Below are 26,759 nucleotides of genomic sequence, written 5' to 3'. Positions count from 1 at the left end.
TGCTTGATCCCGTCTTTGAATCACTTATGTACTTATATTAATGTATTAGGCATGATATATATTACTGCGTCAATTTTGCATTCATCTCGTATACGGCAACAGCGCAAAGAAAGCACGGAGAAAAAGACACGACAACACATTTGGTAACATGTGCTGTCTACATCTGCGCGTGTTTCTCGCGCTTTACCAGCAGTAAAAATCACACAGAGATGGCTGAATTTCTCCTCGCTTTGGTATACGTCCACAGAGCATGGCTTTAGTTCGGGTATGGCTATTGCGACTCTAAATCGAAACTCCTAATGTTCAAAGAAATTTGCGTGGTGAAAGAGACGTTTCAAAGTATTATTCTCGCAGCTGCATTGGGAGTCGTGGACAAATAGATGGGAGGTCATTCCTCTTTCCTTGTTTCTTCTACTTGAATGTCTGGTACGAGTCCGGTTTGGCGTTATAAAAATGGGATGGGAATCGAGGGTCATTATGGACGCAAACAGAGCGCTCTGTATGGAGCGTTTTCAGTTACTACGCCGCTTCAATTCGCACCCGCCACTTACACGCTATTTACGAACACGGCATGCGCTGTAAGTGTGATTTCGCAGTGGGGGCCGCGCGTGAGTTCTTTCGTTTGGTGTTCACCGAAAAATACCATAGAACTATCAAAGTCGGCGTATAGAACGAAGTTCGTTCAGTAGCGGAAAAGTGTGGAGTGTAGCAGTTCCTTTTTAACGTAACTTCAAGACAAAATACGACGCTAAAGCCCATGAATGGCACTACTTCGGTAACTTAAATTTTCTAGGAGGCTTTAAAGACGCAACCTGCAAAAATATTATAGCCCTGGTGGGGTGACGAAAATGAGGTTTAAGCAATGTGCGCGTGTATTATTATTATTATTATTATTATTATTAGTAGTAGTAGTAGTAGTAGTAGTAGTAGTAGTAGTAGTAGTAGTAGTAGTAGTAGTAGTAGTAGTAGTAGTAAACGTCTTCCCTTTCAGTTTCTTTTCGATGACTAACTCTGTTGGAAAACCAAATATAGCTGTAGCTTGAGAAGCTTCGTAAGAACATAGCTATATACAACATGGTCTAAAAATCTACATGGTAAACATCAATTGAAAGCGTCCTCCAGCTGTACTGGTATAAAATTGTTTCACCTTCTCTTATATTTCCTTTTTGTGGAAGCTTAACATTCCACAGCAATTAGAGATGCTTAAAGCTCTTGAAATCTGCTTATTTTTGAAGGTGCACGTGCGGCTAGAAACATGAAAAAATGCTGGATTAAATTGATAACTAATATATGTTTTTTTTTGCCTCTGTAATACTGACCATATTGATTTTAGGGAGGCCGTGTAATTGGCGTATTTTAATTTTTGGGTTGAATTAACACTTATAATGTTCAGCGAAAGCACGTCAGTGCTCCTTCTGTAGAGTCATATTATGTTATATGTTGCATGTATGCTGAAATCTTTTGGCTCAATCGTTCACGTGCTAGGTTCAGGTTTTTTTTTCTGCAAGTACAAAGGCTGAGACGCTTACGCTTTTCGTGTGTCATGTACTTCTCTTTTTTGGATGCGCCTCCACGAGAAGTTAGCCAAAATGAAACACAATCAAACCTCAAGCTAGTCAGTTGAGTCATGCGTGTCATTTATAGGCTCTGACAGAGGCATTTGTCTTTGTTGCTTACGCCATTTTAGAGAACGCAGTTATTTGCCGGGAACGTGACTCTGTGGGCTGTCTAGTAATTCTTGCAGCTGCACAATAGACAAAACCACGCTTTGACGCAAGTCGTACGAGCTAAAGCACGCTCAGTAAGTTAGCCACGCCTCGGTAATCACGCTTCAGGCTGTTAGACACGCTTACGTTTGTTGCTAATATCCCGTGAAATTTCTTTCCCTGATGGAGCGATGGTGTATCATTTTAATTGCGTGCGTGTGTAACACAGTGTGATGAATCGCGATCCGTTGTTAGACGAAGAGAACGGAGAATCACTCTCGAGAGCGGCTTGAGAGTGAGTGCTGTCGGACGTGCAACGCGCCACACCTAACACAAAATTGTAATTGGCAGGGTATACTGTGGGCTTGCTGAGAGATAATAAGGACTCTTGCACTGCACACGCAAAGTTTAATATGCAGAGCCAAGTGAATTGAAACACATTTTAACGTGATGTGTTTAGACAGGAGAAGACAATATTTCTTTTTGGCGTTTCACTGTGTTCTACCACAGTGTTCTACCCGTTCCGTATACTGTGTTCTACCGTGTGCTTTACCCGGGGTCTTCGTTCCATTGTTCTCCTGTTCACTCTGTTTTGTCCTGTGTTTTAATTACGTGCCACCAGCCCTCACCATGTTGTTACCAACCTTCTTTACTGCTTGTGATTTATCCTATTAAATTTTACGCACTATACGTGTGATGTACCTAAGTCTATAACAAACGCGAGCACCTGAGGAGACGTTGTACTATACAACCACGTATATATAGAAGGCGGCATATTTATCGACGATCAGATCGTCGACGACCGATGACCATGCTCGCAATGTACTACGATTGTTACCTGCCCTTTATGTTTTTTATTATTTATTGCCGGGCACAAACTCTGTCAATAGCTAAATCATCAGTGGTTCGACTGCTTGGGTTTTCACCATCAAACCACATCACCATGAAAATCTGCTAAAAGATGGTCTGAATGAAAACAGAACTTAGGTGCCTTTTTGAAGGACGCTGAAGTTTGTGTCCGAAAGAATCCTAGGTGTCAGCAGTTTGAGACACAAACCATCACTCAGTACAAGGCTAGTAAGAATTCACAGTACAATTCGCTGTAACAATTGGTACAATTGTTGCAGCAAGTATACCACTCCCCGCCGCTCTAATGAAGCTCTACGCTTCGCACTCGCTGGTGCTTAGTGTTCGATACAAAATGGACATCACAACATGGCGTCCTCTTTTTCTCTGCCGTTGAGCTGTAAAGGGGTAAATTACGGCTCACTTACGTCGACATGAACTCCCGACAACCTGTACGACTGTCCGGGAGGGTTTTCGTTGGGCAGGTACCGGAAGAACTCCCTGTTGTTTTTGTACCACTTCACGGAGTACAACTCGTCCGACTCGAGGTCGAACGAGCAGTTCAGCCAGACAGGGTCACCGCGGATCACAGCGCTCGGCATGTCCAAGCGCACCAACCGTAAACCATCACAGTTTCCTGCATGCAAAAAAAAAGAGAAGAAGAGCGTGAATAATGACAACAATTGTATACAGAAAATATTTGCAATAAGATAAAGGAATGTTTTGCATCGATCATGAAATTTTCTTTCTTTTTTCTATAATACCGTCATCACCAGTGAATGTCTTCCTAAATGATCTATTCCTAAACATATTCGTTTTGTTAAACAATAATATTTCTAAAGTAAAGTATTGCCTGTCTCATGGCTGATTCCCCGCGATGGGTTGCGTCAGGTTGCTGAGGAACAACCCACCAAACAACAACAACAACAACCTGATTACGGTCACTGCATTACGAAGACCTCTACCATGTTTCACCGATTAACCCGGTCCTTTTCTTGTTGCGGACACATTATTACCTCAGTTTTTTCTGCCTTCCGAACTGTCCGCCTCCCCTCTTACGGCGTTGCCTACTCTTAAAACACAGTCTGTCACTCTTAATGACCGACATTCGTGCTATAAACCGTGCCCATGCACACGTGTCGCTTTCGAAGAAGATGTCTTTAACACCTGCTTGTTCTCTGACCCACCCTGCCTTCTTCTTGTGACTTAAGGTTATTACAATCATTTTTTTTTCCTTGGCTCGTTGCGCCGTCCTCAACGTAACTTCAACCTTATTTGTAAGCCTCCACATTTATAATACCGGTAAGTACCGATAAGGTGCAACTTTCCTTTGAGGGTAGAGGTAAATTAGCGATAATTGGTAAATCACCTTCTATGAATAACATACTTCAATATAATTATATCGTGTACGCTGTGCAAGGTTATTTTCTAATTTTGTGTTTGTGTTTTGATTGTGCAGTGACAGTGGATATTCAAGGATTTACGACTATATGACGCGTTCACGTGCGGCCCAGATATAGCACTCTGATAGTGTGAAAAATGTTGCGTTTTGCTGCTTTACATTTTTTTCATGCCTTTATATTGCTTTTTCTTAACTACTTCTTTTGCCACATTTCTCCCTCTTGGAGAATTGTTCTTTAAACCTTAAATTTCTTATTCGATTAATTTTGTATTCTTCAAGCTTTCTATAAACCCATCGAATGACATGCTAAAGATTTCCGCGAACATCGTTGCCACCCACGACCGATTCACACTCGGCCGCGAGATGGAAACTGCTCAAACCAGTCGGAATGAACGTGCGAAAGCTCATCTTGCAGAATCATTGTTCGGTGACATAGTACGGCGTCTGTCCTGTCTCAGCGAAATGCGAGTAGTGTCTATCGCGGAATATCTACAGGCATGCAAGGACAGACGCAACAGAAACGAAACGAACGGCATAGACGCTGTCTGTTTCTTTCTCATGTGTCAATGTCTGCAAGCTTAACCCTTCTACTATGAGTGTCTGTGTGTTAACCTTCGGCTTCCCCGAAACAGAGAATGCCAAAGGAAACCACGCAGCTCTAGTTACAGTCATGGCGAAACACGTACGACCGCTGCCGATACGCCACACATGCCATGTGTCTCCTCGACTTCCACCAGCCATTGTATTCACCGGAGGCGGCCGCGCACGCTGCTTTTGTCAATATTACATTGCACGAGCCTTTCGAGACGCCCTTATTCCTATTCTTCGCCCCTTGCTTTTGCCTTCTTCTTGGATGCTATAGGAATCGGCTGGTCAGCGGCTATCTGTCGACCCCCCCCTCCTCCACTCTACTGACCAAGCCGAAAGTTGTCTTTTATATATCTTGCTCGCTGGCCGCGGTTCAGCGATTATTCATCCCCCTCGCGATGCACGCAGAGCACGCGCGCACATTGACTGGCCGGCAGAAAATCCATCTCTTCCGGCGCGCATAGAAATGCATCAAGATTCGGCATCGGACTCGTCGGGGGAGCAAGATATATGGTCGACGCAAGAAGGGGGCTGGGCTGAACACGATGAAGAAAGGGAGAAAGCTATGCGGGAAAAAGAGGACCAGACAGGCGTATAGTGTGGGCTATCAGATGCGCGCGGGACAGTGCTGTGCCGCAGAAAGCGAGAAAATGTTCCAGCTAAGAGATGCGGTAGATGGGCGGCAATCCTCTTTTTGTTTCGCTATTTTCATGTGCAATCGGAATGCGCAAATATACGTCGCGACATCATTGGGGCCAATAGAGTGTGATCATAAGTGCGATAAGGCATAGGAGAAAAAAGAGCTCAAAAGAGGTTAGACAGAACAAAGAGAAGAAGCTAAATAAAGAGAACACATGGTAATGCCGCCTGTTACTGACACCGATACGAAGAAGAGTGAAGATCTGCAGTGATGACCTTTTGGCGAGTTCTTCAAGCGTATACACACCCTGCGCTGGCGCAGCTGGCGTTTTCTCCGCAGGACAACGGATGTTGTTGTTTTATTGGCATCTGCTGCAGTTTTTGGCGAGGCGTTTAAGATGCTAGTCGTATAACTCGTTATCGTGTATGAATCTGTTTCGTATGTCATGCAGTTAGACGAGATGATGCCATTTCTACTACACACATATTGCCAACCTCTGGGACAATGAGTGTGTGCGTCGGACTAAGGGAATAACGATCTCTTTTTGCTGGGGCTCTGAGCCGAACTGGTAAGTTAATTAAGCCAATGAGCAGTTTAGCACTTTGAAAACTATCTATTGCTAAACATAATCAGAATATGAAGGGAATAATTTATTCAACAAAGCACCACCCGTTTCATCGCCGATTCCTCGCGGTACATCGTGCCACTTTAATAAGAATCAACCAATCAACTAGCGCGGAAATTTTATTGTGCACACCCTCGTTGTCTTTCAGGTAACACTATTTCTGCTGTTTCTTCCCTCTTCACCATGCATTGCAGTAACCTCACCAAAAAATTTTGTCCTTCTTTTACTCTTGGTTTAATGCTGAAATACTACTGAAACGAAATCAGCGTTCAGGAGAATACTGCTTTTATTCGCTGCGAAGTTGAGTTGGTTGGTTGGTTCCTCAACAACATGGCGCAATCCACCTAGGGGGATAGGCCATGAATGGGACGGGGCCTTGCATTTTAAATTAGTTCACTTCTTGAAATGAAGGGTTGAATTCATAGGTAATAATTTAAAGGTGTTGGGTTTCAAAACAAACAAAAATATCTTGAAAAAGATAACGTAATAAGCAACAAAATAAAAAGTCTATACATAAAACTACTGAATTTAGGTATGTTTAGTATTCCATTCTTTTAGATTCTCTTGAAAATTTTGTAACAGCGGTAAAAACGCTCCTGTGGCTGAAACTAAATGCGATTGCGTCAAATGAAAGAATCACCGTAAGTGTCAAGTTTAAGTTCAACTTTCGCAGGGATTCTTCTAGTAGTCTCTTCCTTAGACTTTTGAATTTTCGGCATGACAAAAAGAAGTGCTTCAAATATTCACTCTCATTACAGGGAAGGCACAAAGGCGATTGTGCCAGCCCGACCTGTGAAAGCAAAAGTTCAATGACGGTACCCGACAACGCAACCTTATAATCACTGTTTCTTCGTTTCTTGATGAACACCATTTGTTCTTCCAAGGGAAGGCTAGCCGTGGATAGTCTGATAAAAACAAAGAAGATTTTTCGAAGTTATTGGCGGTTGCGCGTTTTTCAAACTGTGCTGCTGTGATATATTCAGACAAAATAGGTAAAACAGGACAATCAAGAGAAGATAGAGCTAGATAGTGCATGCTCATTGAGAGCTAAACCTCTATGGCCTAGCTGGTATCCAAACTTGTCGAACGAGTCGCACATGTCTAGAAAGGAGTGAGTAGAAAGTTTCTAAGGTACGCGAAAAAGTTGGTCAGCTTAAGGCAGTACAGACAGCCTTCTCTTCATAAACAAAAGCGTCATTCGCTATCACAGTGAATGTTTCTAGATTGGCCAAATGATCTTCTGAAATGCCATTTATGTACTTGTCACCATACTCATCTGGCAGTAGGAAATCATTTTGGAGCGAATACCGCAATGGTTCTAAAACGGGATTGCAGTCGAAACCTTTTATAAGAGGCACTGATATAAGAGAAACATAGTTATAAGAGACGCCAGTGTGCCTTTAGTAAAATGCGGGTCGATAACGTCTAAGTGAGTATCAAGCCTGGCTCGTTTGAGAAATGCATATGTGGCACCCTGTTTATGAGAGACACCTCATATGAAAGACAATATTTGATGGCCGGGGCATGCCTCTTGTAAAGGGGTTCAGCTGTATATTGATGCATTAGGTAAGGCAATGCGGAACACAAAAGGTTAAAATATTGTTAAAATGATGACACAGCAAAACATAAGCAAGTAGGCAATTTTTCTAATGTATGTGGTTTTGAAAAAAAAACATGCAGCAATTACTGAGCAAAAAAAGTGGATTCCTCTAAAAACTTAATATTTAGGTTTTTAGAATAATAATAAGCATATAAAATACACGCATTTTGACAGCTGACAGGCAACACCTAGATTAAATGCCAATGCATGTGAATACTGCGTAGGCTGACATGGCCCTTGGGTTTCGAGTCTCAAATTTTGAGTTCAATAAAAGAACTTGCAACATGCAATGCATATACGATGGATTAACCTTTTCAGAACGAGACCCAAAAATAAAAACTGTGGGAGGACCTATTAGAGAAAAAAGTAAGCACCGGAATAAATAGGCTTCGTACACTTCGATTGACTTGAATATACGTTCTCAATTATAATAAATAAATAAATAAATAACGTAGAAAAAACAGCGCAACGAGCAACATAAGAACCGAGTGATACAGAAATTATTGCGATAAAAACAGACATGTTCAGATACAGCCAAAACTCACACGGCAGGAAATCAATAGAGGAAATCCTAAACTTAATGGTACGCTGATTATGTTGATGAAAGTGGCAATATTTAAAAAAATGATCGACAAATGCCTAATGATGACAATTTTCATCGGTATCTTTTGTGTTCCAAGCGTACTGAAAGAGGCAGTTTGATTTAATTTGTAGACTCTTTCGGTGGCAGAAAATTGTTTTACAGTATGAACCTGACCGTATTCTCATTTATGAATTGATGAATTAGAAAATCAGCAACGGATACTTGACGATAGATGACTTTATACAGCAATACCATCATACTAGCTTTGTACGTGCAAAGAACAGGAAGTACACTCAGTTTTGGAAAGAGGGCATTGAATGATAAACGAGGAGATCTAAAAGTTTTTAAGTGCACGTTTTTGAATGCTAATTAAGCGAGAAGTGTGTATAATAAGTATTTCCCCAAGTAATACTACAATGCTTGATATATGAATGAAAGTGTGGTAAAGTGAAAAAAGTCTAATAATGATGAAGTTTGAACACGTTTTAATTGATGCTCGTATGCCGCAGCCGTTTTTTTTTTCTTGCCACCGAATCAATGTTGATTTCACATTTTCAATTAGAATTGACAATGACTCCTACAATTTTCCACATTGCTTATCCGTATGAATAAGTAAGATGACGATAGCTATTGATAACGAGAACGAAGAACTATGAAAAACTGCGAAGTGAGAAGTGAGACTTCAAAGGGTTTTTATTTGTATAATTCTCAAGACGCGACTCTTCAACCTTGTGTAAAGTGCAGTTCAGTTTTTCTAGAAACCCAATGGGACCTGCCTCAGCTGTTCTAGTGGTTAAGGCGTTCGACTGGCGGTCCGCAGGGCGCGGGATCAAATCCAGATCTTGGCAGCCATGTTTTCAATAGAGGCGAAAATGTTACAGGCTCGTTTACTAAGATTTATGAGCATATTAAAGAACGCCAGGAGATATATACTTCCGGAGTCCTCTAGTGCAGCGTCTCTCATAATCATATCGTGGTTTTTAGGACGTTAAACCCCATCAAATATCAATAAAAAATGAGCGGGGTTATTGGTAACGCCTAAAGTAGTTGGCGTAGAGGAAACACTTGCAAATACGCACGTAGCTAAATAAATTATCAATGAATGTCAAAAATAAGAGCGCGCCAAGAATTGACCTCTGAGTGCACACATTTAGTAGTGAGCTTATGTTGGAAAAAGGTGCCATTGATGTAGACGGTTTGATATATGTTTTATAGGTAATCTCTTAGTACCAACAAAGGTCCAGTATATGCCATAACTTTCTTACTTGGGAAACAAATGTTGTGGTTAATATTGTCAAACCCTTTTTCTCAATAAAGGAACACTGCATCTGCTTTCAATCATTTGTTCAAATGTTTTCTAATACAGTCAACAATCCTAGTGACAGCGTGTTCTGTTGAGAGACCCGCGTGAAAAACTGTGCCTCAGACAGTATGTGAAATTTTAAAAGCCTAGAAATACGAATTTCAATTAACTTTTCTACTTTTTTGAAGAAAAACTGGAGTTTATAAACAGGCCTGTAATATTTTTACCAATGTCGGATCGCCCTTATTTAGTATAGCAACATCCAGTTGCTTTGGAAATATTTCTGGGGTAAAAAATCAAGTTAGCTATAGGCATATAGCTTCAGCCGTCACCTATTTTACCGAGTTGATATGTATATTGAGTGTATGTTGTGGCGGCCAGCTCCTGTATTCTTTGGTTAGTTAACGACGATTATCACTTATTGAGGTTTCCTTTCCAGCTGTGTCACAATAGGACTTGAGTTCACGTTCAAAGACGAAAAACATTAATAAATATTTTACTTATCTGCGCGGCATTTTGTACAATTTTGTTTTTCATAGCGATAGTTTTGATGATGGCTGTCTTGTGGTCATGGTTTAGGATATCATGAGTGGCGTTCAATTTCTGTTGAACTTTTGCGTCCACAATAAATTTCCGTTCAGAATACATTTCTTTTGCGTGCTTTAGGACACGTTATGATTGCGCAAATATGCACTCGTAACGTGCTTCAGGCCGGGTGTTGAAGGGCTTCATTTTGTTATTCAATATAGATGATATTTATTGTGTAGAGATAAGATACCCGATAAGAGACAATGTGGTACACTAAATCCATTGATCAAATGTATCTTTATCGAAAAATTTGAGCGCAATTAAAATTAAGTGGCATATCTCCTACATAAAAGCAACGAAGCTATAGAGGAACTCACACACAACCTCCCAGCCCCCTTTCAGTATTCCTGACTTATGCTGAAGTTTACTTCCATTGTAATTTAGATTCTACGACTTTGTACATGTGCTTCGAGAGTGCACATAGCAACTAAAAGGCTACTGAAGCACCTGAACTCGGGAAATCTGGGTGACCGCCTGTAGACTGGATGGGTTGCCCCAAGTGTGCTCGTGATTTTGTGCATCTCTCTTCCCTTCTTTCCTTCTATCTCTCTTCTGTTACCATTTATCCATCTCCCCCGGTGCAGGGTGACAAACCGGACGTGTGTATGGTTCACCTCCTTGCCTTTTCTTGCATCTCTCTCTTTCTCTCTCTCTCTTTCTAGATCGTGTTCCTCATTTGTGAGACTATTCCATCCACTTCTATTTTTCCAACAGTCGACGACATACGCCCTTTGATGGATCGCTGTTCGGTCTGTCTATAGTTATCACGAAAGTTGCAAGCCTTGCGATTTCGTGAATGCCTTATGATTAGGAAAGGAATCTCGTGATTTGCTAGTATATCACCTTTTCAAAGGAAATCAGAATAACATTTTTTCAAGAAGATAACATGTCTCGCCTCTGAACAAGCGCGCTATTAAAATCAACGAGTTTTAAGAAAAAGTATCAGGAGAGGGCAAGAGAGATCACAAGGCACGTTTGGTTCATTTGTACGGTGCTCAAAGTACACATGCTGAACATTTATTCATTTTAGGGGACCATCGGCAAGCTCTCATTTTCAGCGTGCGCAGTTTGATCATTGATGCGACTGTACAAGGTGGAATGACAAGCAGAAAATCTCGCGCAGATGTTTGGATTGAATCAACAAAAAAGCTGCAACAAAAAGCTAAGCTGCACAGTTTATTTCACTCTGTAACGTACACGAATGCCGCGCTTTTTTTTTTCTCTCACAGTTGCTTCTGTGTTCACCTCCAGGGACAGCTCATTACTTGTACTTATCTTTTTTCTAATAATACGTGCACAAATTGCCCCGGGTTTCCCCTGCCTTCCTAATGAGCCAAATAATCTACGTAGTGGTCATCATAACTGGCACAGCTTTGAGAAGAAGAAGCTAAACACGGTCATTTGGAAAATCTCGGAGAGTGTGCTTGGTATTTCCATGACTGCTAGCACATAGCGCGTCCGTGAATCAGGCGTGTACAATTGTGCTGAAAATCATCGAAGCACAGCACTCAGCCCAGCTGGCTCGACTATTCTTCTTTTTGTCATGGAGAGGAATATTAGCCAATCTTGGTCTCAATCCAGTGTTGGATAAGGAGAGAAGGTGCAAGAGAATGTTCTACAACAAACGCAAGACTTTGTCGGTGTTCATTACGTATTTTCCCGAGTAAATAAATAAATCACTCGCTCACTCACTCACTCGTTTACACCAGTGACCACCCAGTACGTGCCCCATGTGCACTTGTGTAGTCATAATCACACGTTTTCTTCCCTCGACTGAAGTCTTGAAGTTGTGCATGCCCGCGATGCGCGTCGAACTGCTTGGCCTTTCTGGAAGGGCTAATTAAAGGTGATCCACTTATGCGCGCCAGCCGGCAGTGAAGTGGAGGACTCGCGCAGTGAGTGAACTAGCATCCAAAGCCAACGAAAAGACCGCTCCGAAATGCGGAAGGCCCGATGACAGCTCGGGTGAAGGGCACTTCTAGAAGCATGACAGCGAAGCGTCCAAAGGCGGACGATGCCTTTGCCTGTACTCAGTGCCCTCCAGGATAAAGAAAATAGAACGAACAAAACATGCGCGACAAGAAATAAGCCCAGCTTTCTCAAACTTTGGCTCGCTGTCTTGTCGGACGTGGAAAACGCTTCCTTCTTGTTATGGCATGTCCTGGCTGTCTTTTGCAAGGACCACGGCGAGTATGGGCGCTCTTACATCATTGCTTCTGAATTCGTTTGCTAAGATAAACCGAGGCTTCTTGTGAGAATGGCGAATCTGGAGAGGCTCAAGACACCTCGTAAACTTTGTTTTTGAGAATGCTTACTTTTATTTTGTTGCAATTACTGTTGCGCTAAGCCCCATAGGATGCCTCCTCGTTATTGCTGTTCAATGAAGGGTTAAAATTTGGTTTTTGTGAGCTGCCCGAGTAACTACCAGCACCATCTTAGTTGTTTGTTTTCGGCTATCATGTGGAGGTCGATATAACTTGTCACTTCACATATCCCTTTAACACAACCTTTGCGCCGAGTTGGAAGCCGAGTTGGAAGGTATATTTATGAATATTTTTAAGCAGCTCCCATGTGTTCAATCAAGGGTGAAATTAACGATGCTCTGTAACTTATTTTGTTGTGGTTTTGTTGTAGTACGGACTTGGTAGTACATTTATCTGGCTGTCTGATTTTTCTTTAATTCTTGTTTTCTCTTTTTTTCTTTTTCCCCCTTTCAATATATCTGAGGTTATGGTGCATTCTGTGTTTCTACATGGTGATAATAGCACTCTGCTGGGGCAATCAACTCAAAAGGCGCCAGTCACATCAATTTAGGTCTGTTGATAAGTTTTACTGGTAATGTCAGTGTTCGATAACGAAGAAAAAAAGAAAACATTTGAAACTTATCTAGTGCTGGATGTAATTGAACTCGCATCACTGACTTTGTATTAATTTGGTCTGATAACTAAAGTCTGTATCGTTTATTTCGCTTCCCTGACACTGTTTTTGCCCCCTAAAATTGTTGCGTATATAACTACTCGGCTTGAAACACACCTTCATGCGCCGAAAATTTATCGAATATTGTCGCCAATTCTATACGCAGCAGGAGAGATATTACTGTAAACAATATTGCATGTGCAACGCAAACACTGGTGTATCTTCCAGAACTTGCACAAACACTAGTGGTTTCGCTGGAATACTTAATGGGTCATGTATCATAAGCCATGTCTAACCAGTAAATCAAATTTCGAGAACACTTGTTGCTGCTGTAGAGTCTTGTTTTTTAAGCAAGGCACCGATTGATTTGCCAGACAATTTGACAGTTGAAGCTTGCTTGTACAATCCTACTAGTATGAACAAAACAGCTGACAGGCACGCGAGCCACTGGAATTTCTTATCACGGCCATCTTTTGTTCAGCTCTTGCTGTAGAGAAGGAAAAACACTTCATTAAGTTCTATTTATCAGGTGGAATACACCCAAACGAACAAAAAAAAATTGCAGTATATCCACGGAGTGAATGGTGATGAGAGGGGCGAAGCGTCCATCAGCCTGTCCGTCTTTCCGTCCGTCCGTTCGTTCTTGCTTCCGTCCGTCCATGCAACCATCTTTGCGTCGGTCCGTCTGTCCGCACGTCCGTCCGTGAGTTCGTACATCAGTCTGTCCATCCGCCCGTTCATGCGTCCATCCGTCCGTCTGTCCACGCGTCCATCTGTCTATTAATCTCTCTGTCCGTCCGTCCGTGCGTCCATCTAGCGCACACTCCAAGCACCGCCATCTCGCATGCCCTGTGGCACAAATCCACTCTAGAGCGGGTATGTGCCACCGTTGGCTTATCTACTACAACTACATACATACACTACACACTACACGCCTTAAGGAGATTCGCCCCTAAAATGTGTCAGAATATTTTATAAGAGTGATGAGATAGGTTATTTCTGAAACTGCTTATGAACTCTGGCACTGCAGTTAGAAAGCGTTAAAAGTGCGTATAACACGTAAGGGCAGCTTCTATCTTCTAATTGATTGCGTACTCGACGACGACGAAGCTCGTGGCTGACAGAAGGTGATGTGGTGGTGTGTTTGGAAAAAGGGGGGTAACAATTTTGAGCACTTTGCACTATGCAAGAGCTAAAAGTCGTCCCGTGGGTCTCACACTTGATGAGGCCCAGTAAGCAGTACACTTTTGAAATAAAAAAAACCTCATGAAAAACATCCGTAACAATGCATGGTGGTCCTCCAGAAAAAAAACAATAGAGATTTGCACTGCAGAGAAAAACCCAGCCACGTTGTGACTTTTCCTTTCTTTCTTTCTTTCTTTCTTTCTTTCTTTCTTTCTTTCTTTCTTTCTTTCTTTCTTTCTTTCTTTCTTTCTTTCTTTCTTTCTTATATATATGCGGATAAATTATCGTTCCTTTTCTCCCGTAATGACGGTTTCACGGGGGACACTGATGGCTTGACTTTGGCACACCATTCATTTTAAGTTTATAAAAAAGCACAGGAAACGACTTAACGAAGCAAGTAAAACAAAATGTATCCACACTTTCCATGCTTCAAATCGGCCGCTTGAAAGAGAGTGGTTTTATTTCCAACGTAGCGGCAAAGAATGTCTCGGTGGCAGAAATTCTACCTGATCACCATTCATCAAACGCGCATCGGCGGGAACCCATTTAGTCGAAGATGGGGTGGGAAGAGAGAAGTCGGCAAAAAAAAAAAAAGACAGGAGAAAACTTGGTACCAGAGCGTAATACGTCAACGGATAAAAATCTCTTACTTTACATTATGCCGACAACTTCCTGAGGTGCACATGGTAAGCTACATTGGCCAAAAAAAACCAAGAAAGCGATATCCGACAGTATTGAAGCATTCAGAATTAAAATATCGCGCAAATCAATTTCTTCGACGCGGGAAGCTATAGAATTTCCTCGTCGTGCTTTTTTTTTCTTGATCAGTGAGACATTGTGCGACTCTCGCCACTCCACTGCTTCTTTTTATTTATAAAAAAAGTTGCCGGAGACCTCTTCTCAGTGAAAGGTTTACGTTTGTCCGCACTTCAAAAGCAATTGTTTGTTGTCTTTACGTCCTTTCCTTCACACTGGTAAAAATGTACTGGGGCCTCATGTTCCTCCTTTTACTACAAAACTGTACACGGCTAGGTTCTGGCAGATGGCGTTCGTAGACAAAATGCACGCAGAACAGTTTTATTCGCCCCTCGCCATTGCCGATGCCTTTTTCACGAGCGTCGCAACACTCGGCGGTGGCACTTCGTAGCAACTCCCGCCGATCGTCGCGCCCCTTAGTCCCGGGACGACGACGTCGCGCTAGCGCTGATATGTGCAGCTGCCCTTTGATTTCGCTGTAGGCACGGTCGCGTGCCGTTGGCTCTAACGAAAAACAGCGGGAACTGAAGGAACACCGAAAAGCACACAATAGGCGCGAATATGGCATGAATCCACAGCCGCAAAACGCGCAGCCGTGGCCCTTGGCTTCGCTGGACTCCTCTCTACACTAGTTGGACGGCTCTGATATTTTATTCTATTACTTTTTATTTTTTATTTTATTTATTATTTGTTACTTTTTTCTGTTTAAAAGCGTTTGGGAACTTGGAGAGTGGGTGGGAGGTGGTATCAAAGTTACTCCGAGAGCTCGCAAAAAAATAAAAAAAAAACTCGGTGCACGACTTCAGAAGTCTTCCCATCTACCGTTATTCAGTCTGCGTCGTCACGTTTTGGTGGTGGCATCCAGAAACAAAATGTTTTTGGGTGTGCTACATAGCCGCCGTGTTTCATCGCTACGTAGTCGCCCCTTAATTCTACTTAATTTGCCACTTACTGCGGTGATTGTGCAAGTAATTCCTAATGAGTAAGCATTCATAGCAGCTAACTAGCATTACAAGTTTTCCCCTAGGTGCTGGCGATGGGTAAAGCTTATTAGCATTTAATACGTGCGAACTCTCTGCTATTGCCTTTAACGTTGAATGAGGTGGTCGGAGACTGTACTGCTGCATATGGTAGTCATAACAGAGAAGAAGCTAAATGCGTTTAGAATGCGTCAACTTTCAAATTACTCCACTTACTTCGGCATTATATTATTATTATTATTATTATTATTATTATTATTATTATTATTATTATTATTATTATTATTGTTATAATTATTATTATTAATATTATTATTATTATTAATATTATTATTATTATTATTATTATTATTATTATTATTATTATTATTAATATTATTATTATTATTATTATTATTATTATTATTATTATTATTATTATTATTATTATTATTATTATTATTATTATTATTATTATTATTATTATTATTATTATTATTATTATTATTATTATTATTATTATTATTATTATTATTATTATTATTATTATTATTATTATTGGAAATGCTTTTGCATTTCCCAGCATAAGGAGAGCTGCACGTATATGTCCAGTAATTAAGTCGGGCTGCAAAACTGATGTTTCTAGTTATCGCCCAATTTCTCTACTGTGTGCCATATCGAAGATCGTTGAGCTGGCCCTTCACAACATACTGTATGTTAGCGCGAAAAATTCGTTGATTCCTAATCATCGCGGATTTCTCCCTGACAACTCAACTATACCACCACTCTTGCTAATTTCATGACGCAAATCGCCCCCTCCCCCCCCCCCCCCCTGTCTCGAAGAGAGGACAGATTCACGTAGTCTGCTGTAGCCTGAGCAAGGCATTTGATGTAGTCAGCCACTCACTGTTTCTGGTTAAACTTACAAACATTTATGTTGGCTCGTCTGTTGTGAATCTCTTGCACAGCTATCTGCTTAATGTATCATGTTATGGCGCCGTAAATTGCCAAACGTCTTTCTTGTACAAACTTACTAGTTGGGTTCCTCAAGCGTCGGTATTAGGCCCACTCTTATTTTTAAATTAGGTTAACGACATTTCTTTTGCAATTCGTTATTCTTTTTTGTATGCCGATGGCATCAAGATATTTAAGGAAATTTCTTCAGTTAACAACTGTCGTTTGCTGCAGTCAGATTTGTGTTATTCTGAATGGCGTGGCAATAATAACCTTTCCCTGAATACCTCTGACACCAGGTTCATAACCTTATCGCAAAACATCCATCATGTCATTTCCATACTTTGTCAGTACCGTGTCGCTATGTAAGGTGTGTGAGTTCAGTGATATTGGTGTTCTTTGTGATATAATGCCTAATTTTTCTGCACACACAAAACGTACTACGACGCAAGGCCTTCGTTCTCGTGGTTGTGTTTGCAGAATTTCTCGAGAATTCAGTTCTCCTGCAGCTTTCTAGAAATCGTACACCGCAATATGTCTTCCTCAACTTAAATATGCTTCCGTGATGTGGAATTGCATTGCTAAATCTGACAATTACGCCACCGAGCGAGTTCAGAAAAAAATTTATAAGCATTTACAACCATCGTTTTGCTATATATTGTCACGTGCTTGCTCAAGAAAGACAATGGCAGTTGTGCATGTGCCACGAAGGACCACGAAATGGACGAAAAAGAAGTACTTGCTTGCGCGTTCTAATTAAAAAAGATCGACCTGCTTCTGGTGTCTCAATCTCTGCGGCAAGACCTCTGTTTCGACGTCGTGACACTGGTGGAGGTGCTGGAGCCTACAACCGGATGCAGGACAGTCTTGCTCGGACCCTTTCACCTAGTCCAGAGACCCAGCCCCTCATCACGACTCCGGTGCACCGATTCAGTCGGCGCCTACTAGGCCTAAGTCCGGAGTCCGTACCTGTTTGGCCTCTTACCAGCACGGCAGCTCCTACCACATCCACGGCTACCCTTCCATCGCAGACCACTCTTCCCTCGCAGGTGACTCTTGAACATCCTCGCGTTCCTGAAGTTTTCCATGGGGAAGAGTACGAGGATGTCAAGGACTGGCTTGAACAGTTCGAACGGGTCGCTGTATCTAATCACTGGAACGAACAGCACAAACTTGGCCGTGCATATTTCGCCTTGGAAGATAGCGCTCGCACGTGGTACAAGAACCACGAGGCTACTTTCTAATCTTGGGAAGATTTCCGTCGAAAGCTCCTCGCCACATTTTCGGACATGGATGATGGGATCGCGAACAGCAACTGATTGAGGCTCGGGTGCAAAAACCCAACAAAACAGCCGTCATGTATGCAGAGGGTATGATCCGTCGGTTTCGACGAGCTGACCCTGACATGCCCGAGGCGAAGAAGGTGCGTCACCTAATGCAGGGTGTGAAAGAAGCAGTGTTTGCGGGCCTCGTACGAAATCCACCTACAACAGTCGATGAATTCATAAGAGAAGCGACTGTCATTGAGCGCGCACTGCAACAACGACACCGACACTTTGACCGCCTGCCGAACGACACGGCAGTAAGTGCTACAGCTCAGAACACTAGGTGGCAACGGGATTCCATGAGACGACCACCAGTTCGCCGAACTGACTTGTGGCGCATGGCCGGCCGTCGACCGATTTGCTACCGCTGCGGAGAACCAGGTCACATTGCCCGCTATTGCCGTCATAGCGATTCCGGGTTCGGGAACTTTTCTCGTCCCGCTTCTTTCCGCTCTGAAGACCGTCGTGCCCACGATGCCGATCAACTGTCGACTGCCCAAGCAACTACACCGCGTCGCTGGCGATCTCCATCTCCTGCGCGTCACCGTGACTTCCCTCAGAGCTACGCGGACGTCAAAAGAGGCCGTTCGCCTTGCCCGCGCCGGGGAAACTAACTGCTGCGACCTCCGGGGTTAAGGTTGCCAATCGTCGAGACACCAAAAAGTTCCCCCTATCATCGCAAGAAGATATGACAACAACCACGACGAATACAACGACGAACATGATGACGAATACTAATGCCGGTGAAGTTGTACGTGCTGAGCTTGGCGTTTTCATTGACGGACATCACGTTACAGCACTGGTCGACACTGGCGCCGACTTCTCAATCATGCGACATTAACTCGCTGACCGCCTTAGAAAGGTCAAGACACCGTGGACAGGGCCACACATAAGGAGTGCTGATGGTCAGCTGATGACTCCCACGGGTAAATACACCACTTCGCATTGGGGATTCTAGCTTCATGGCCACTTTCGTCCTGTTGCCAGACTGCTGTAAAGAATTAATTTTGGGCATGAATTTTTTTCGAGATGATGGCGCTGTTATCAGCATCCCTCAACGTATGGTGACGTTTTGCGCACATCCGTATGTCGACGACAGCAGCGACGAACTACGCGGCCGTTTGCGAATAGCCGACGATGTGACGCTCCCACCAAAATCCTGCTGCCTTGTGTCTGTGTCCAGTGGGAGGCCTTCTTATAAAGATGTGATAGTGGAACACATAGTCGCTCTTTTGCTCACGCAAGGCATTTTCATCGTGAGAGGCATCCTAACGCTTACTGGTGGACAGGCAGAAGCACTCCTCACAAACTTCAGCAACGAGTGCCGTCAAATCCAGAAGGGTACCACAATTGCCTACTTCGACGATATAGACCAAGCCGGGGATTGCTTTGCTTTGCAACCAGATGACGCGACTGTCCCTGACTCGACAACTTTGTCGGTGGACATCTGCTCCACGCTACCACCCTCTGATAGGAAGCGCCTGCTTGAACTTATACACCAATTCGAAGACTGCTTTTCGCGTACGTCAAAGGTCCAGCGGACACCATTGACCAAGCACCGCATCATTACTGAAGACAACACGCGACCGATTCGGTAGAACCCTACTGCGTGGCTTCGAAAGAACGCGAAGAGATTCAGAAGCAAGTACAGAAGGTGATCGTGGAGGACGTCATATAACCTTCGAAAAGTCCTTGGGCGTCCCCCGTGGTTTTGGTCAAGAAAAAAGGCGACAGCTTGCGCTTCTGTATTGATTATCGCAAATTGAACCAAATCACGAAGAAAGACGGCTATCCACTGCCTCGCATAGACGATTCACTCGATCGTCTGCGTCATGCGCGCTATTTCTCTTCAGTGGACCTCCGAAGCGGCTACTGGCGGATAGAAGTCGACGAGAGAGATCGTGAAAAAACGGCATTTGTGACGCCTGATGGCCTTTACGAATTTAAGGGGCTTCCTTTTGGGTTATGCTCGGCGCCAGCCACTTTTCAGTGTCTCATGGACACCATACTATCGGGCCTGAAGTGGCAAACATGCTTGGTCTATCTGGACGATGTTGTGTTCTCCGCATCATTCTAGGAACATCTCAGCCGTCTATTCACCGTACTCCAAGCCATACGCTCGGCTGGCCTTACTTTAAAACCGGAAAATGTCATTTTGGTTTCAACGAACTCAGCTTCCTAGGCCACGTCGTCAGTCACGAGGGTGTTCGACCTGACCTGACCAAAATAGACGCCGTAGCGCAATTTCCTGCACCACGTGACAAAAAGGCTGTGAGACGCTTCTTAGGGTTGTGCGCCTATTACCGGCGATTTATCGAGGACTTTTCGTCTGTTGTGGCGCCGTTGACACAACTCACACGTGAGGACGTCCCCTTCTTTTGGGGTGAACAAGAGCAAATGGCATTCAATGAACTACGATAACGCCTGCAAACACCTCCAGTCCTTGCGCACTTCGACCAGGACGCCCCTACAGTACTTCACACTGACGCCAGCAATGTAGGTCTAGGTGCTGTTCTGGTGCAGTGGCAAGACGGCTGTGAAAGAGTAATAGCCTACGCCAGCAGAACTCTCTCTCGCACGGAGGGGAACTACTCGACCACCGAGAATGAGTGGCTCGCCGTGGTGTGGGCAGTCATCAAATTTCGTCCGTATTTGTATGGCCGCTCCTACAAAGTTGTTAACGATCATCACTCTTTGTGCTGGCTCACCAACCTTAAAGATCCATCTGGCCGTTTGGCGCGCTGGAGCCTAAGGCTTCAAGAGTTTGACATGACCATCGTCCATAAATCTGGGAAGAGGCACACCGACGCCGACTGTCTATCACGGTCGCCAGTGGAAACTGTCGCTCCTGATGACGAAAACATCGACACGGCATTCTTGGGAGCTGTCAACACGGCCACTATTGCACGAGAGCAGCGCAGTGACCCTGAGCAGTTACCACTCATTTAATATTTAGAAGGACGACGTAATGACGTGCCGCGGTTATTTTCTAGAGGACTGCCATCTTTTTGCTTGCTAAACGATGTTCTCTATAAGAAAATCTTTTCACCAACCAGTAGCCCGCACTTGCTCGTCGTGCCGGCCTTTCTTCGCAAAGAAATTATGGAAGCGTGCCATGATGAAGCAACTTCTGGTCATCTAGGCTACACCCGAACGTTGTGCCGACTACGATGCAAGTACTACTGGCCAAAGTTACCCGCTGCTGTTAACCATCACGTGCGAACTTGCACCGACTGCCAAAGACGCGAAGCGCCTCCCAGCAAGCCAGCCGGTCTTTTACATCCAGCCGAAGCACCAGAAAAGCCGTTCACCCAGATTGGAATGGATTTCCTGGGTCTCTTTCCAACTTCCGCAACAGGGAACAGATGGATTATTGTGGTCACTTATTACCTGTCCTGTTATGCGGAGAATAAAGCTATGCCGCGCGGCACAGCAGCAGAAGCCGCTCAGTTCTTCATCGAAAACATCGCCTTTCGGCATGACGCTCCGACAGCAGTGATCGCAGACAGAGGACTCGCCTTCACCGCAGAGTTTTTGGAGTCGGCTCTCAGACTCAGCGGTACAGCTCACCGGAGAACAACTGCTTATCATCCGCAGACAAACGGACTGACGGAGCGCCTCAATGGGACCCTCACAGACATGATCAGCATGTACGTTGACACGGAACATAAAAAGTGGGATCAGATATGGCTGTACGTGACCTTTGCTTATAACACCGCTCGACAAGAAACAACTGGAACGACACCGTTTAGTCTGATCTATGGTCGCGAAGTCACGACAACGTTTGACGCCATGTTTCCGCATGAGTGTGACGACATCCATGTAGACGCCGAAGAATTCACTCAGCGTGCCGAAGAAGCCAGACAGCTCGCGCGCGTGCGCTTCTGTCATCAGCAGCATCAAGATGCACAACGCTACGACACCCGACACAAGTTTATTAGCTACACACCAGGCGACAAAGTGTGGGTCTGGATTCCGATACGTCGACGTGCACTGTCTGAGAAACTGCTAAGACGGTACTTTCGTCCATACAGCGTCACGCGACGTTTGAACGACGTGAACTACAAACTTGTTCCCGACACTGATTGTAGTTCTAAGCGCCAAAAGCATTTACACGAAGTCGTGCACGTCGTGCGTATAAAACCGTATTTATTGAGCTCCCGGTTACCGCTTTCGTACGACCACTTCATACGCCTGGTAGAGCACCTAAGTTGCGCATCGGGACGACGCCTCTTTCGGAGGGAGGCAAATGTCACGTGCTTGCTCAAGAAAAACGATGGCAGCTGTGCATGTGCCACGAAGGACTATTAAATGAACGAAAAAGAACAATTCGCTTGCGCGTTCTAATTAAAAAAGATTGACCTGCTTCTGGTGCCTCAATATCTGCGGCGAGACCTCTGTTTGGACGTCGTGACAATATTACTCTAGATATCGTTCTAACACAGCCAGATTATTATCATTGCCATCGCCCCGCCACGGTGGTCTAGTGGCTAAGGTATACTCGGCTGCTGACCCACAGGTCGCGGGATCAAATCCCGGCTGCGGCGGCTGCATTTCCGATGGAGGCGGAAATGTTGTAGGCCCGTGTGCTCAGATTTGGGTGCACATTAAAGAACCCCAGGTGGTCGAAATTTCCGGAGCCCTCCACTACGGCGTCTCTCATAATATTATGGTGGTTTTGGGACGTTAAACCCCACATATTAATCAATCATTATCATTGCCATCACTTCACTGCCGACAAAATTGCGCTGATCTCTTATTTCTTTACAAACTAGTTCACGTTAGGATACCCTGCCCTTCTGAGATGTGTAAATTTTCGGATTGCTCATAAGTTATCCAGAGATAATTGACCATTTCATGCACCTGCGAACTTCTTTCAACACTCTATCGTTCACAGAATCCAATGTCTATATTATGTCAACTTTCATGGTCTTGGTGTTTTTCACAGTTCACTACCATTGTTTTTATCTCAACTGTGATATGTCGCCCACATAGTTGTGTACATTGCCCTTTATTTTTCACTACCATTCCATGATTCTCGTGTTGTCTTTTATTCTTCCCATTTTGAGCTGATATATGTTTGTATGTATTTTCCCTCTTTTTTATTTTTTCTGTAGATTTTATCGTATTGTTTATTGTATTGTTTTATTTCTGCGTGCGTCTGCACTAAGACCTCAAGGTTGTACCAGGGCACGTTAAAGTATTTATTTATTTATTTATTTATTTATTTATTTATTTATTTATTTATTTATTCATTTATTTATTCATTTATTTATTGACCTAATGTGACCAGGGGCATGGGGCAGCCAGGTGGGAGAGGTTCGGGATTGGAACTCCCCCTCAAAGCTTTCAATTTTGCATGTGTATATGCACACGTACACCCGTAAGTAAAAGTGTACCGACCACAAAAATGCGTTCCCTAATCGCCGTCTACGCAGTCTCGTCGCGAGCCGTCTGCTGTCGAGAGCATTACTCTGACGGAATTCGTCAGAAAAAGGCTCTCGACAGCAGACCGTTTGCCACAAGATGGCGCACATGGCAAATGTATGCGGACACCAAAAGTTCGTATGTTCTCACTCGCCGGTGTTCACCTAGAAACGCACCCGCTAACCTATATAAGGTATTGTTGAACCCGTTCACTTTCCAGCAAAAGTTCTGGCTACGCTCACGATGGATATTGTCTCTACTGAAATCTATAAATGTTCAAACGTGGCGGTGCTGTATTAAGAAGGACAGTGGCACTCTATACTTTTTTTTAGCCACGCTGACGTCTTTGCCACTAAATTGGGTTAGTTGTGCTACTATTCTTTCTGCAACCTTTAACCTACTGCATTGTTTTCAGAGCTTTCAGTCAGCGTTCTAAGCATGACAAATATCCCTTGACCGAAGGGTTGCACACAAGTTCGATTAGAGAACATGAAAGTGCGCATAAAAATAATCTGAAAAACTGTACAAAATCTTATTCCGCGGAATAGAAAAAAGAAAATTTCTTTTTCAAAAACCTATTTATGTATCCGGGACGTTTTCAAAAGCGTGGTAGCTTCCCCACTGGAGCGCGATAACACCCCGACTTTGTTTGTTAAACTGATTCAACCATCAACACTTACTACAAACAAAGAACAACGCCTGTTATTTTTTTTCTTGGAAAGAAACGGGAACGCCGATATCTTATGATGGTGACGCGTTGTCAAAGGAGGAACGAAGATGGTGGGTGGTAGCTGAAGATTCGGAGGATCGAAAAGCCATCACATAAAGGCGGACCTGCGATGCCCATGAATTATTGATCAGTGGAGGAAGCCGCTTACTCCTACTTATCGGACCACGTCGGCCGCGACAACGAAGTAGTTCGGCTGTAGAAATGAAAGGAGCCCTTTTTGTCGCTTCAACATGCATTCACCCCGCCCCTCTCGCCCACTGAATGCCCAGTTTTTAGGTTTGTGCTAGTTTATGCTGATAATAACCCCAATTTCTATATAATATTTGTTTCTTAAATTTCATTTTTGTTTAATGACCTAGTGAAAAGAGGTAAGCATCGTGAAAAGATGGCAATGACTCTTCCATTCATTTCATTGTTTCACTTAAACAGGACACCACTATACCTCTACGCTTACTGCTGCTTAGGTTCGCTCGTGATTTTATGAATATTTTTTCTCTTTTTTTAACTTAGGGTTCAATAAATACATAAATTCACAAAAAAGAGAATATGGTGTGCGTAAAAAGTAATTTTATATTCATCAATGAGAAGTGTATGAAATATGCAGTACTCACACTATGGTTGTTTACGTTTCAATAAATACAATCATCGTCATGACGACAAATATGATTCATTTGTCGTCAGAATTGAATGCACAAAGAAATTTCTGAAGCAAACAAAGATCATCAGACCCTTATCAAAACGAGTTTCTTTGTGAGAACTTTCTCCGCGAAACAGTTCTCCTATAGCGTCTGAAACTGCTGCAGCAAATGCATGATGAATGCGTAGCAAATAGTGCTATTCTCAGTTCTATGCTTATAATTATAGCGAATTTTTCAGAGTCAATTAGTAGGTTCGATATAGCATTGGCATGGTATGGTCATGTTGATTATGATCTTGGTTCATTTCCAATGGAGGCGGAAATGTTGCAAACCCGTGTGCTCAGATTTGAGTGCACGTTAAAGAACCCCAGGTGGTCGAAATTTCCGGAGCCCTCCACTACGGCGTCTCTCATAATCATATGGTGGTTTTGGGACGTTAAACCCCACAAATCGATCAATGAGTTCAGCTATCACCACGGACATGCACGCGTGTATGTGCAGAGCTGCCGAACAGTATGCGCGCGCCTGTCAACATTGTTAACTGGAAGGCGCGCACTACACTGCCGAGAAGGCTTGCCACTGTTCAAGTTTCATTTGACGCTAATAGAACACAAATTAAAACACGGCATCCTGCTGTCACCTCACTTACCAAAGTGATGCCGCCCACGATAAGGACAACATTCAGGGAACAAAAGGTAGAGGAGACATTACACCGTTTCCCGCTTACGGCAACCATTGTGTAGATGCGAAGCGGCAAGCGCTAACGCTTACACTGGCGGCGACGTTGACGCTGGTGCTTATCCCGACGTTGCGCCAGAGAGAAACTTAGAGAGGCGCAAAACACTCAGTGATTAACTGGTGTTTCCCACTGGAACATGTCAATCGCTGGTAATTGGTTGTGAGAGTCAGACGACTTCGATTGGACGCAGACACCCGCAGTCCATCTTTAGTTGATGTGCGAGCTGAGAATGTTTTGTTGTTCAACAACGCGCAAGAGAAATCTCCCACCTGCACAACCTTGGAGGTCAAGATGCAGTGCCCACATATACGGGGTAGCCAGTGAACGTTTGTATAGCGCGAACAGTCGGTTTTTTTTTTTTTTTAATCGAGAAACTCGCTAGCACACGCTGCCTGCTTCAGCGTTGTGAGGCGAGAGAAGGGGAAGCGTGGAAGAGGAGAGAGAGGGACAGCGGACTGCGCATGTGCAGTAAGGGTTGTCACGGCACACACCGGATTGAGCTCAGCCCTAAGCTGCTTCGCATCTAGAAAACTGTACTGGGTATTTCTTTGATAAACTAAGAACAAAAGTAAGAATGAGTGGCCAAGAACGCGCAAGATGGCTTTGAAAGCTGACACGCGTGGTCTCAGTGTTTAACACGAAATGGGATCTAATGAGGTGTTGTAGCTTCTGATTTCTCCTTTGCGATTTGGATGTGAAAACAGCGCAATTATACAAACAAAGACAGAAGAAGAGACGAAAAAGCGCTGAACCGGCAACTAAACCTTATTAGAAGGAACACACGCACACACATATCAGGCAGAATACCTAGTCAATGGCACACCATGGCGATTGTGCCGCAGAGCAAAAAGGATACAAAAAAGAATCTAATAACAAGGAAAATCGACACATGTGTAAACACCCAATAAAAAAGAAAACCGAAAACGAAATAATAATCACTCCTTTTTTTGCAAGAACATGCGTGAAAGCCGAAAAATACTAACAATCGCTTTAACCTAACAGCACTGCACCCAGGTACCCAACCTCCTTTTCACCAAGTGCCACGGACGGTTTGCTCACACATCTGTCCCCCTCCCTTTCATCGTAAAAAGCCTCCATCACTTCTCTAGTCAATTTGTCCCGATGGCCAAGCAAACAAATGATTTTGTCCACCGACAGCTGGCAGCCACACTCCCTGCAATGAGCTGGTAAGTGCAGACCATCATAAGTCGTCAAAGAAGCTAAGTACTCCCATAGCCTAACATTAACG

At 43.6% G+C, this 26,759-nt stretch overlaps 1 protein-coding gene across 1 annotated transcript in view; it reads right to left on the bottom strand.

The window, feature by feature from the left end:
• LOC119172642 (uncharacterized) overlaps positions 1 to 26,759 on the bottom strand; it is a 73,125-nt gene that overhangs the window by 35,890 nt on the left and 10,476 nt on the right. The window contains exon 2 of the mRNA XM_075892706.1: positions 2,981 to 3,189. Coding sequence (XP_075748821.1) covers positions 2,981 to 3,189 — 209 coding nt within the window. The remainder of the gene's footprint in view (positions 1 to 2,980; positions 3,190 to 26,759) is intronic.

The sequence above is a fragment of the Rhipicephalus microplus genome, chromosome 4 (assembly GCF_043290135.1).
Source record: "Rhipicephalus microplus isolate Deutch F79 chromosome 4, USDA_Rmic, whole genome shotgun sequence".
Lineage (NCBI taxonomy): Eukaryota > Metazoa > Arthropoda > Arachnida > Ixodida > Ixodidae > Rhipicephalus > Rhipicephalus microplus.
The sequence above is the reverse complement of the archived record's forward strand: the minus strand, read 5'-3'. Positions and strand labels throughout refer to the sequence as shown.